Below are 13,762 nucleotides of genomic sequence, written 5' to 3' on the forward strand. Positions count from 1 at the left end.
TAAAAGTTGAACTTGCCCATGGTCATATATGCAGATTGTCGAAATCTTACAATGGTCTGTTATCCTACAGCTTGCATGGACATGTTCAAAAACCTGCACAGATAGTTTTCACCATTTTTGTTTTTGTTTTTTTTTTTGCCTGTGGACTTAATACAGAAAACTACAGTATCAGTGTACGCTTTCAAAGACAGTGGAGTCCAATTTAACTGAAAGTTGACACAAGCTAAAGCTTCTCTCAGTCATTTAATTCCAATTTCCTTCCCTACAGCCCCAGACTGACTGCTAGCGCCTCTCCCAACAGTAAACTGCAAATTATAATGAGGTCAAATTTTTCAATTTCAAAAAAGAGGAAATAATTGCTACTTAGCTTACCATTGTCATTTCCTGGTAATGCATGGTCAGTGAAACTCATTTCAATTCTATAAAAAATGATCAGCCTTTTGACATTTACTTCCTCAAGATCATGTTACTTTTCTACAGGAAAATCTATCAATGACATTTTCTGTCATGACCAAAGTTACTTCCACTTTCAAAATTGTGTGGTCTGCTTTATAACATCAGAATTTCAACTCTAGAGAATGTTAAACAATTCTAATTTTGCTTTCAACACCCTAATGACAAAAACTGTTGAGTTTGCCCATCTACTTAACATCAGAATGGGCCAAAGTCCATGGGCTTATATGAATAATAGAGAGCTAACTGAAGGAATAAACTGTGGCACACAGTGATGGTTGGGTGATAGCAAAACCCACAGCTATGTATGCTCAAGCAAAACCAAAGCTTGCCTTTTACATAGGCAAAGTTACAGACAAATGGTAAAGGACTTGTGGGCTAGTCCCGGGGAAACATTGTGTCTACTGATACTTTTTGTGATATTGTTGTTAGTTAGACTAAAATGCCACCATGGTTCCCCAGATTTCCTTCCAACATGGTACCAGGCAAACGAAAAATTTTCAGACTGTGGGCTAGTAGCTAGTACTGGTGCTAGACTTTAATGGTAAACTTACCTGCTCTATGGATGCTTACACAATACTTGCACTATCTCCATTTCACTGTAGAAACTTTTCTTGCTTTTCAGTCGGCAAAGCCTGAAAAAAATATTTTGGAGGGGATGGGAGAACGCGGTCCTACAAGTGACGAACAGATGATACAGACTGATATACAGTTGAAATGTGATTTGAGCTTTGACAGATTCATGACCTGTATTTGCATATATCATTCATTCCTAATGGGACAAGGCAATGTCATTGAAGCATATTGTTACAAAATAACCATTGTTAGGTAAATGAGAATTTGCATACCCACTGACCACTGATATAGTCCCTATAGTTTTGCTAGATATTAAATGATTTACTAAGAAAGTATTTTTCGATTACCTTTCTAAGATCTATAGGCGTTGGTAGTTCAGGTTAAAGTGCCATTCAAGTGTGACAACCCATTGCAAAAAAAAATTAAACTGGTTGTTAAACCCAAATTATTATACAAAATGTGAAATTATTACTCTGTGTGCTACTCTATTTGCACCACACAGGACACATAGATCTTGTGTTATTAATGAACATGTTCCATTGGAGAATTAGCATCACTGTTGCAAAAGATTTGCCATATTGGAGAAATTAGTTTACCGCAGAAAACTTGTCTAATGTTGGACAGGAGTTGGATAGGCCATACATAATGTGACCATGTAATACAGCAGTACTCGTCTGGCAACATTTATAGAATTTCTCTGCAGTTAATGTCCGGGTATCAGTTGAATCACAGTGTTTGGAAGGTCTTATCATCAAAATCAGCATACAGCATGTAATAACATGTTGCATAACTTAAACATCTGCTTGAAAATTTGTTTGTTTACAGGAATTGCACATCATACAATGGTGGACTCTGAAGGTTGCCAATTGTGTCCTTGAGAAAGGACAATCAAATCACTGATTTCATCTCCACTCATAAAGATATAAAGTTTTGAGTTTTTCAACTCATAGTGGACAGTCAAAAGCCATGTAATAAATTGATTACCAGATGCACAAGAAATACACATGAAGACATTTTTTGGCAAAAAATAAGTTTTATTTGAAATTGACTGAATGGAGTTAAAAATTGATGTTAAGGTGGTAAACACACACTCTGTGAAATACTTTATTTTCACTCATTATTTTTGTTGACTTGGCTGTTTTATAACCACCGCCTGACTTTCTGTTTCGATCTTTTATGAGCCATTGTGTCTGATTAGTGAGAATGTATCGATGACGGGTCTAGGAAACATAATGCCAACTCTGAGTAAAAATGAAGTATTGCATACAACGAAAGGCTCAGTTCAAGATACCTTATCAACAAACATACATATCCTGAGGTCATGTTTACGAACTTTGACCCCATGACCTCCTCCAAAAATTTATTCAATTAATCAAGTTCACATGACAAATACTCTTCCCCTTTCATAAAAATAACCTGAAGTAAAAGACAAAATTTTACACATCTGATTGTAACAATTGCAAAAATAGAAATCTCCCTGTTTATAAAATTACATAAAATGCACAAGTCTTTGGGCGACCATTCAACCACGCAAAGCTGATGTATTTAGGCAGTTTCCTACGTAGATGTATTTCAGATGGATCAAAAATGAAGCACTTATAAGCATCTCTGGTGATAAAATATTTTCTTCTGAAAGAGTACGAAAGCGTGTCAAGTGTCTGGAAGTCGTCAGTCAGCTCAAATTGCATTGGGAATTTTGTGATGCTTGCAAACAAGACAAGCATCTTTGATATATATCCATACCTCAGAACCAAAATAACACAGAGTAGGTGAATTACTTCTGTTACAAAAAAAAAGACTAAAGGTAAAAAGATCGCATTCGTTAGGTAACCCCCCCCCCCCTCCACTCCCCCCAAAAATCATGTTAATCGCAATGAATCTGGATTTGTCAATTTTAACAGACACCTATTTGTTCCTGGCTATACTGTGTTTCAAATTATGAACTTAAGTAGATGCACATACAAACCATACTGTTGCACTGAGTTTCCATGAAGTTGACAATATTTGTTTTGTTTACTTTGTAAACGGGAGAAATTTAAACTGGAAGTTCTAATCTCCGTGTGAGCTAAATGTACCAGTACTACAAAATTTGCATTTAGGAAAAAAGCTTTGAATATTTCAGTCAAAATAGGCACCACAAAACATCAGCCACCATCAGTTTCTGTGGAGGACCTGCCACTAGATGGCGCTCTTGCTCAAAAATTTCAGTTGCGTCTGGTGTTCTGCTAAAATGGCAGCAAATGTTACAGTTGAAGAAAGTTCTGGACAAAACCAACTTAAAGACTTAACATAAATAGTCTGTGTAAAATACAGTGGGAGTTACTCTTTTCATATTAGAGTGGACTGAATTACAGAGAAAAATTTAGAAGCAAACAAAATATTTCAGATTCACATGTTTTTCAAACCATACCGCCCCTCATGTTGAAATTGAAAAGAAAAGAACTGTTTCTGAATTTAACTTGTTGGTTGAGTATCTGAGAAATTAAAATTTGATACTGGTTTCTTTACCCATTTGTTTCAAATCCAAGACAAAAGTTGAAGCCTTGTTTCATTTCCTTAGGCTGCATCACTGGTGACGTCACTTGTTCAAATCTTTGAATCTAGCCAGATATGAAGAGTGAAAATTATCCCTGTTTAACCTGCTCATCCCTAATTCCCAGTGAACAGGTCCACAATCACCATTGATAACAACGGGTTGGGGCCTAACTATGGTTGTGAAAGGTTTAAAATGGAAGAGCACATCCCAGAGAATCCTCCTTGATTGGCACTTTATATTATACTACAATGCTGATGCCAATTCAAAGTAAAACCACTCTTCTGAAAACACATCTATACACCACTGATTTCAGAGTAGAGCGACAGACCAGGTATGAACCAAAATGGAGGAAAGACATTGACACACAGTTGCCATGAAACAAGCTGCTTATTCTTCAACTGGAGTTACCTTTCATGACAAGTAATTATATTTTAGTCTCAAAACACGTATCCTCTGTTGTATAAAATTGGTCTAAAAATGATCATCTTTGTTAAAGGTTGGAGCCGTGTGCTAATCTATCTATTCCCTGGCAGGTCTGTCATTGTTATAAGTGTCTACGTCTGCTGTACTTCAGGACAAATGCTGAGTGCTATGATTCATCGGCTGCTAAAATCACAGTATGTTGTCCACCCACAGACACCATCACGCCTTTCCTTGATTCCAACTGTTTGCCTTTCACCAGTACCGGACTGTACTCATCGTCTTCCTCCCCAGTTCCCAGCTGTAAACTGCTTCCCATGCCCCACGTGTAGATTTCACCTTCCATGGAAAAGTAATAGGAGTAATCGTGTGAGTAAAGCATTGCATAGACTTCGTGACTAGTATACTGAAATCAGATGTTTGACATCTTGGTGCATTTGGAGAACACTGAGTCTGATCTCCCTTTTGAAAAGAATTGGGTTATCTTAGGGGGCCTTCAGTAGTGTTTTGAAGCAACTGAACCCCCTAAGATTGTATTGATTTGTGAAATTGTTCAGTTTTGGCCTATTATTGTTCAGCCTTGCAGATGAATTTCACATCACATGGAACGAGAAGCGTATTTTCCAAATTTGACCTAATATACTATATCACTGATACCCATTGGCAAAAAATGTCAAACTACATAATCAAAACTTATATACAACAGAATGCACAATTTATTCTTAAGTGACAGTGGTTTTTTTGATATTACAAAATTCCATAATTAGATGACTCTGATTTTGTCAGTTTGCTAACCACATGATATTCCATGCAGAGTTTCACTTGTAACAAAGTAAGTGTTACCAGCAACTATAAGACAATCAAAAGTGGATGATCTGAGTTGAGATTACCTTTCTCCGTGACAACGGCACTGACTGAGCTGCCACAACCAACATTGGTGACTTTGTCGGTCAAACTGGATACTTTCTGTGGAATGTGAGACTCTTCAGGGTTTTCACCAAGACCAAGTCTGCCATAATCTGTCCTCCCGATCGAATATACATTACCTGTCAAGACACAGAAAGAATTGTGAAATATTTCATACATTTTTTTTAAAAGTCATCGATTGCTTGTGGTAGCAGAGCAGAAAACGCCCCATTTCTATGATACATGCAGTGAATGCACCTCCATTTTATTTACTGTTCAATTCTCGACAAATAATAAAAAAGGTGCCTTTTGGTGAAAGAAAACTTAGCATACACACACACACACACACACACACACACACACACACACACACACAGACACAAACACAAACAAATATGGATGACACACTTAAAGGCCTGTGTCAGATGTGAGGTGTTGGATTGTCTTGCTATGAAATTTTCTTACCAGATTACAATTTCAATGGAAAACAAAAGGCTATGATACTTCCATAATCCTCTTACAGATTAGAACAAGCTTGATCCCAGGGATCAAGTCCCCGGCCTATAAGTTTGGAAGATTCAGAATCTCAAACTGCAACAGTTAATTGGATAATAGACTTTTCCATAAAAGTTTTACTGCTTTTATACCTACACACCAACCCATATGCCTCCCCCCCCCCACACACACACACCAGAGCCTTCAGATGTACATGTTTTATTGATGACAATGGCAATGGGCCAAAATTCAACGTGTGTCAAGGTTACAGAGATCACATATGTTTAGAGTTGAGAAGAGGCAATAACACAGATGCAGGATGAAGCATTGATATTGGAATAAATGTGCATCATACTGCCCACTATAGTTTGCTGGATATCCCACAAACTGAACATTCTCTCTGAACAATGCATTATGTGATAAAACAAGAATTCAAGAGGACACTACCTTGATCATCTTGTAAGACTGTATGATGTTGTCCCCCTGAAATCGATGTGACTGTCATATCTTTGCATGATTGCAACGGCTGAGGCACAAACCATGTCTTCGTCTTCTGAAGTCCTTTAAAAGATAATAGTTAAGGTTCTTCAATGCTACTGATTACTGCACACAAAAATTCAAAAAGTACAATTGAACAATTAAAAACATTGTTTCTTGAATGAAAATTTCAAACAGCGCATTTTATTGAATACATAGACATGTATTTTTCATATGAATGTCAGGTGCACAAGGAGGGCATGTCAGTTGGTTTGATGGTAGAGAACTGCAAATTTTTCTCAATCAGAGGATCTACGATGCTGCTAATCTTACAGACAAATGGATAAACAGTTACTGCATTTAAAAAACTAATCCTGTTCCTCAAAAGGTTATGGTTCACACTTTTGTTGAAAGTAAGTCCAATGCTTGACGATCTAACAGATCAGCAATGGGTACTGTGACTATCACTTGATCTGATATGCCATCCATTTGATGCTAATCATCATTGTGACTATGAATGCTTAGTTTAGAAATATCAAAATGTTACATGTAAATGGTCTTCACCATTGTTCAGTGTTTTGAGCTTGACTTTGTCATGTATATTGCTGTTCATTTGGCTGTCACTTACCTAAATGATGGTAGTTATTGAGGCCCCAGGCAAACAAACCAACGCCTGAAACCCTGGCAAACGTACAGTATGCAGTGCACCATACATGATCAAATATGGCCTTGCCCTTGCCTTTGACCCTCCGACAGTGAACTACACTTGGTTCGAGCAACTCCTCTGCAAAATAGATAAGTAATAACTTCAAAATTTCTGACCTGAGATGAAAATGCTTGTAAATTACATTGTGTATTGCATTGAATACTTTTGGCATTTAACAAAGTTAATAGAATCACTTGTGAAGATGTCTGTTAAATAAAAATAATTTCAAAACTGATTCTGTTCATATTTGATACTATTCCAAAGGGAATGACTGAGAAACACATGAGTTTGGCCAGAATAATCTCATCACCATGGGGATAGATCAACAGCTATCGCTACTTACTTAGCGTTCTTCTACCACCTCTTATTGAGAAACACTCTGCAACACGTCCTAACTGCCCCTGTTCTGCCGTACCCATTGAAAATATGTCACCTTCTGACGTGAGCATACACAGGTGGTCAGCTCCTGATGCGATTTGTACAACTGTCTGGTTTGGTAATACTTCAATTGGCGTTGAGTGATTACCGGCCATAGTAAGGCCGATGACCCCTGACCCGTCCTGAAGAAACAAATATGTGTAATATACAATAGTGCTGATCACAATGATAGATTTGTTACTGATTATATCATACCAATATACTGATGGTGCAAATACAGTGATCTGAATGGTCACGACGTGAAAATACCCCTGGTAGATTTGTGATATAGCAAAGTGCTGTCACATCTTAGCTCTTGGCTAGAGAAAATTAACATTTTGATGTTACATGCCAAAATTTCCATATACTGTTATGATATAATAGCAGTAGGTCACCTCAGCAATAGGTATACCACTTGAGTTTGAACAGTTCACTCCAATATGCACTTGTTATTCCTCTTGCATATCTGTATTGAACCGGTCAAAATTTTGTGGTATACAATCGTTGGGTGTGGTGTATTGCTTGAATTATCATTGTGTATTGACATTGGCTACTGCAAACAAAAATTCAGACAAATTTTGTTTTATAGCGAGATACAAAACAATTATTAAAATCAATTCCTAAAAGCCAGAAATCTTGTTGATTACAGGTCAGAAGATCAGTGCTCAAGTTTACTTAAATACACAAAAAGTGTTTCACAGAAGAGCAACATACATTTTTATAAATTGTACGGTATAAACTTACCCTAAATGTCCCCCACGCAAACACTTTGCCTTCTTCTGTTAGAGCTGCTGTGTGTGAGTCCCCTCCACTGACCTGCACCACCCTTGATGATAATGGTACAACCCCAGGTGAATACTCTGAGCCATCTTCACTGGTGTCTCTTCCTAATGCTCCTTCATCATTGCAACCAAATGTATAAATCTGCAGAGAAAGAAAAAGAAAATTACTCTGTTATCAGTGAAAATAATTCATGATATAAATTGAAAAACTTTAAACGACATGGCTTTGTGGTTAACTTGTTGTAACCTGTTCACCATCAGATTTTGAAACAACCCTGAGTAACATTCAATAATGAGTTTTCAACTCTGTGGTGTGCAATGGGGAAGAACATGTTACTGGATGGAAAAGAATTCTCTAACTTTTCCTGTAAATAGGGAATGAACCAATGATAACAATTAGCTATGGTAAAAGAATCATGCCAGTGAATGGAACATAAGCAAAATATTTAATTTATCACACATTACTATTATAAGCTATAGAGTCGTTTTAGGTTAATTTGCCAACGTGCCACTGGCCATCTTGGCATGGATACTTGTTAATACATAGAGCTAAATGACAAGACTGAAATGCAGGTGTGAATGGTGCCATATCAAAGAGGGGGTTTACAAAGCTAGAAGTTTCAGAAAATACACCTCACTCAGTCGCGACGCAGCTCTGCAAGAACAATAGAATCCATTTGCCGTTCGTGGGGGGTCTGCATACATTAAATTCAAATATATGGTGGCCATTTTCGCACTCAACATGTCCTCGTTTGTCGTGGAATTTTTCACCTTAAATGATTTCATTTCGCGTTCTAAATCAACACAGTCCGAAAACAGAACATTATAAATAACTACATTGGTCAAATCAATGGTTACCTCATCAAGAACCCCCCAAAATCGGCAGGCATGGGAGACAACTCGCGATCGTATCGATGCGATATAATCTATTCATCGACCGTAAAAAGCAGCAAAACGTTTGTGTCCAGAGTCGAAAATGCACTGAACCATAACAGATTATGTTTTGACCAAATAATCCACCTTCTTACCGCATTCTTTTTCTAGGACGGCTATGCCAATTCGTCAAAACAGTTCCCGCACTCAGTTCACCTACCGATGCAGCCAAGAAGCGCCCTCAATGGTCACAAGATCAAATCTTACCTAATATTTGTGCTGAATAAACTCAGATGAAGGTCGCACACTATTTTTGAAATCGTGCTAATTTATGATCTGCTTTATGATCTGAATCTAACAATTACAAGATTTTTTCACCTTTGTGGCTCATAAAAAAGACAATATTAAGCATGGACGTGGCAACACAGCTGAACACGGCGGATACTACCACATGTCAATCGAAATACGAGATTTTCAGCGAAAATAACAAACATCGGGACATCCTTTGGCGAGTAGATGCGAAATAAGGTCCGAACCCGGTCTGGCAAGAACATTTTGGAATTTAGGGGCCTAAAGAGGAACAATCGCCGATATGGAAAACGGAGCGCTGGCGCTAAATCAACTGTCGCCCAACATTTCCGTCCACACGCCCTGCAGCTCTATGGGTGAAACCAGTCACCGTATAGGCAGAGTTTTACTGCAAAATTTTACTAGTCTTAATGGATGTACCGGTTCCATATTCCACAATTTCGTAGCACAAGGATGATAAAAGACATTTCTGTTAATGGTTAGGTAAATTGCTGTCTAGGACGGTTTCGCCAATTTCGAAAAGAATCGGTACGTAACGAGTAGCTGGAAATCAACGTATTACATTCATTGACATATAAAATAGGTCGATGTCGTATGTACAAATATCATGCAATCGTCCACACAAAGGCAACGTCTTCCTTTAATACATTCTGCCTGAATTAGACAGACAGATTAACAGATGTTCGAGAATTCCAACGATTCCTAACTCATACCACTTATATGATCGTACAGCTCAATCCGACATGAGCAATCCTGGCAACCTGCGCAGAAAAGTGCGCAGTTCAAATTAACCGCCAAATCGCGGAGCTGCGTCGCGACTGCACTTAGAATGCACCCACGGGATAGATATTGGGACTCTAACTTTTACAACTCCATTGGGTGCTCATTTTCAAACTTATGTAGTGACTTCAGTTTTCACCAGCTTATTTTTGTTAAAATAAAAAATTCAAGAATTATTTCTTCATAGATTTAAAGGGATATAGTCCTCGGAACTGTGCTCAAAGGTCGTATGGGACCCATACGACCCATGGCAACAATGTATCCAAGGCACAATGGTGATTGATGACAGTTAAAACATGTCTGTCATAATCTATTATCGTATAATTTAAATGTTGCAGCTATGATGATGAGGTGCATCTTGATATAGTGCACGAAATACATTGTTTGTAAAAAGAAACTCGCACAGGCACAGTTCTGACGACTATATCCCTTTAACAAAAGGATGACTTTCAATGTAGCTAAATATTGAATAACTTAACAACTTGTTTCCCTAGTGCCAAATTGTGCAGAATTTTTATTCTTGATTTCAAAAAGGAATGATTTAAAGTTTCTATGGGAAAAGTTTGAGCAAAAGTTTAAGTCTTTCTTTTTTAATGCCAATGCACATACTATCTTAAAGAGGCCACAGTTTAGCTTCCCATTGTTTCATAAGGTACTAAACCACTGCCCATGGTGGTGATTGTAAATAAATAATGAATGACTAAAACTTCCTAAGTGTTACTTTACCTTTCCAGCTTTAGTTAGACACACTGTGTGCATACCACCAGCAACAACTTGTACCACTTTGCCAGCAGCCTCCTCTGGTAGTGGTACCAAAGCTGGTCTCTTGCGCTCCATAATGTCTTCCCCTAACCCTAACTGACCGACATCTCCTTGGCCCAAAGCAAGAACAACTCCTGGTGTTGTACAGTGACTTGGATGTGAGACTGTCACTGTGAAAAACATTACATGTAAAAGTTATAAAAATCACTGTTTCAGACATTCAGATATACTGCACACCCATTGCTTCTAAATCTTGCAAAAGGAAAAGCCATCATTAAGTTCTGCCCAGAAAGGGCTCTTTGAAAAGGATGTGGTTTTTTCCAAAATGACTGTTGCTGTTTAAGAACAGGCCTCTGATCTTCTTTTCAGAAAATGGATACATAACTTATACTCGTTTCAGCTTATATTATATATTCACATTTAACTGCAAAAAAATGAACATTGATCAAACTGCATCAAGAGACAAAGCTACAAACACAAAGCCACATTGAAAGCTTAAACTGCTATTTGTTAGTATTGCTAATCCAAGTGAAAAGAAACAGCAGTAATACTACAAACCATTCATAAGGGGCAGTGGTTGCAAATGTTTGATTATTTTTTTTGTAAACAAAAATCCCATGCCCTCCTTTGTACATCAGATAAGAGCACTTGAGACCACAGATAAGTTACCTACAAAGCAGTAAAGCATTCCAAATGAAAGATGGGAGAGTGCATATAGCATATAGCACAGACCAGAAAATTCAATTTTATGCCAAGGCATGATTTATAACTTACAATTGAAGAATGTCAAAATAACATTACTAACCTTTAATTTTTTTATTCGGTTGTTCATCTTTATTTGCTTCCACTGAACTTCTCTTGGATTTCTTTTCCCGTGGAGGCATCTTGATATGGTCTAAAGTGTCTCTAAGTTGAAGGACAAACAAGAAATATCATTATATTACCATGCCCTGCCTGTCGCATTTTGATTGGTCGAGCTGAACCACATGCCCGTGAATATGAATAATAAGATTAACAACTCAAAGTATTGTAACTTTACAGCTCAAACGAAATCATAATCAATCACAAAATAAAATGGCGCCCCTGTGGGCCAAGTTTAGATACTTTTTTCTGAAAATATCTTCGGATTTGCCAATATTTTACAGCATGTGTGACAGTGTGTCGTATATTGCTCAGTTCTACGGCCCAGTTGTTGTTCGCTCCGAAAATTTTCGCAAATTTTGACGGTTTTCTCCGGTTCGTTGATAATATGATGAAATAACAGACTCCGCTCTGACCAACAACGTTTATTATGGGCACGGGCTCGAGGAAAGCCAAATTAATGGGCTCGGCAAGCCTTGCCCGTTAATTTTTGGCTTTCCTCTCGCCCTTGCCCATAAACAAACGTTAATGGTCAGCACATCGCCCGCTATTTCTGTATTATTATGGGTATATACTACACTGGCAACTATTCTCCAGCTGCCTCCTCTGTGATCTTATCAGAATGAAAAGTCTGGTAGTCAAGCCAGTTTTATGGCGTGTCTACGTGCACAATTCAAAGTTTTAAATCACTTATGAATAAATCAAGGTATCTCCATAAATTACCAAGATGAGTCTACCCATTTACAAGTCTCCAGGGCAAATGTCTGTCGCTGATTGGTAAAATGTTTCAATGGTCCATTTTCACAGTTCTCTCCTCACATTTGGAACAAGAGGAAACTTCCGTTTTCACACTTGCAGCATTTCATAGCATCAAAGAAGTTAAAATGTTCACCACCACTGCACCAGATTACGGCATTAAGTATTTGGGCTGGCAGCAAATATGCTCAGACTGTTACTGGAGTCTGCTTTTCTTTAACAAAAGTTCTCCTTTGCGATGAAATCATAAAGGAGACAGTTTAAAGGGACAAAGTCGGCCATTTTTTCATGAATTTTGTTTGATACGAGATACTACTTATATTGTTTGACATGTTGAAAGATACTGAATTAATGGTGAACATTCATATATTCGACCACAGGTTTAGATAAATCAAATGAAACCATCGCAAAAAAGAATTAATATGACCATTAATTCATTTTCGCGATGGTTTCATGTATCATGTCGAAAACTGGGGTCGAATATATGCATGGTCACCTATTTATTCAGTTTCTTTCAACATGTCAAACAATATAAGTAGTATCTCATATCTAATAAAATTCATGAAAAAATGGCCGACTTTGTCCCTTTAAATGTGACCACTTGTCAAAGACAATTTATGTAAATGATCCAGGTCAAATCAGCAAGATCATCATTTTTTAATGGAAAAAGATGCCATCAAGTGTGAATTTATTCACAGGTAACTATCTTTACACCTATAAGATGTTTGTGAAAGAGGTGATAACTCAAATTAATCAGGCAACTTCTGAAGATTTCCCGCAAAAGTTTACCAGAGACACACACAAACTGACAAAGGGCTAAGGAATAGTTCCAGAAAGATGCACTATAATTACAAAGTATACTTGCTTATGGCATGTACTCCAAAAAAGAATGGTTTCGTTTAGTCTTTAGATATTAGAAGTTGACATGCATGAGTATATACTGGACTGTGTAAAAAGGTGGTAATACCCAACCAATATCGTGTTATAGCATATACAGCTTTTCAAATTCAGTTTACGAGTAAATAAAGGCAGGTAAACAGTGAAGAGCTTACAGATTGAAGCCCTGCATTTCCAACAAGCTGGTCTGTCAATGGTTTACAGTTCAAGGGTCAGAGGTGACACAATGCACGGGACTACAAAGCTCCAATGACATGTTTATGGCGCTAAATATCGGTTAACGTGGTTCTCTTAAATTAGCTTTGCAAGACAAGGGGGATAAACGTACATGATCGCCATGCATGTCAGAGGAGATCGTCCACAAACCTCGGTAAACTAGTAGAATAATCGTTGGGTTGTCGAACCCTGGCAGCAGTACAAGTAGTAGACAGATGGCCCTGGGCCAGTATTTGCTCCGACCATGATTACAATCAAAATATGGATTTATATGCTCCATGTTATCTGCCGAGCCTATGCAGTTCTAAACGTGAAGTACGTGCCAACAATCAGCCTTCTTAAACCATCGATCTAAGTTTTACTTACCCGATAAAATCAAAGGAACCACCACGTTATCACCAGCACCCTGAACTCTAGAACTCTTGTGACACAACGTGTGCCGGTCACCGTATTTGTACGTTTTGCGCATCGCTCTGCGCTGAAGTACCACCCTCGTTCAAACTTGTCTCTCACTCACAGAATTGTGAAAACTACCCCCAC

The 13,762-nt window shown here is 37.9% G+C and overlaps 2 protein-coding genes across 3 annotated transcripts in view; both read right to left on the reverse strand.

Annotated features, from left to right (window-relative positions):
• LOC139133860 (serine/threonine-protein kinase Sgk3-like) overlaps nucleotides 1-1,157 on the reverse strand; it is a 56,885-nt gene extending 55,728 nt beyond the window's left edge. The window contains exon 1 of one of the 2 annotated variants that reach the window (XM_070700627.1): nucleotides 1,008-1,157. The gene's annotated coding sequence lies outside the window, so the exon portion shown is untranslated. The remainder of the gene's footprint in view (nucleotides 1-1,007) is intronic. The other variant, XM_070700626.1, reaches the window with a different exon arrangement.
• An 885-nt stretch (nucleotides 1,158-2,042) lies between these two features.
• On the reverse strand, nucleotides 2,043-13,706 carry LOC139133865 (regulator of chromosome condensation-like). The gene is made up of 9 exons (XM_070700633.1): nucleotides 13,589-13,706; nucleotides 11,298-11,396; nucleotides 10,457-10,662; nucleotides 7,731-7,910; nucleotides 6,913-7,129; nucleotides 6,492-6,647; nucleotides 5,834-5,947; nucleotides 4,876-5,031; nucleotides 2,043-4,324 (listed from the first exon to the last, which is right to left on the reverse strand). Exons 1-9 carry the CDS (start codon nucleotides 13,689-13,691, stop codon nucleotides 4,155-4,157), a joined length of 1,401 nt encoding a protein of 466 aa, XP_070556734.1. The 5' UTR covers nucleotides 13,692-13,706; the 3' UTR covers nucleotides 2,043-4,154.
• Between the last annotated feature and the right edge of the window lie 56 nt (nucleotides 13,707-13,762).

Source organism: Ptychodera flava, chromosome 5, assembly GCF_041260155.1.
Source record: "Ptychodera flava strain L36383 chromosome 5, AS_Pfla_20210202, whole genome shotgun sequence".
NCBI classification, from domain to species: domain Eukaryota; kingdom Metazoa; phylum Hemichordata; class Enteropneusta; family Ptychoderidae; genus Ptychodera; species Ptychodera flava.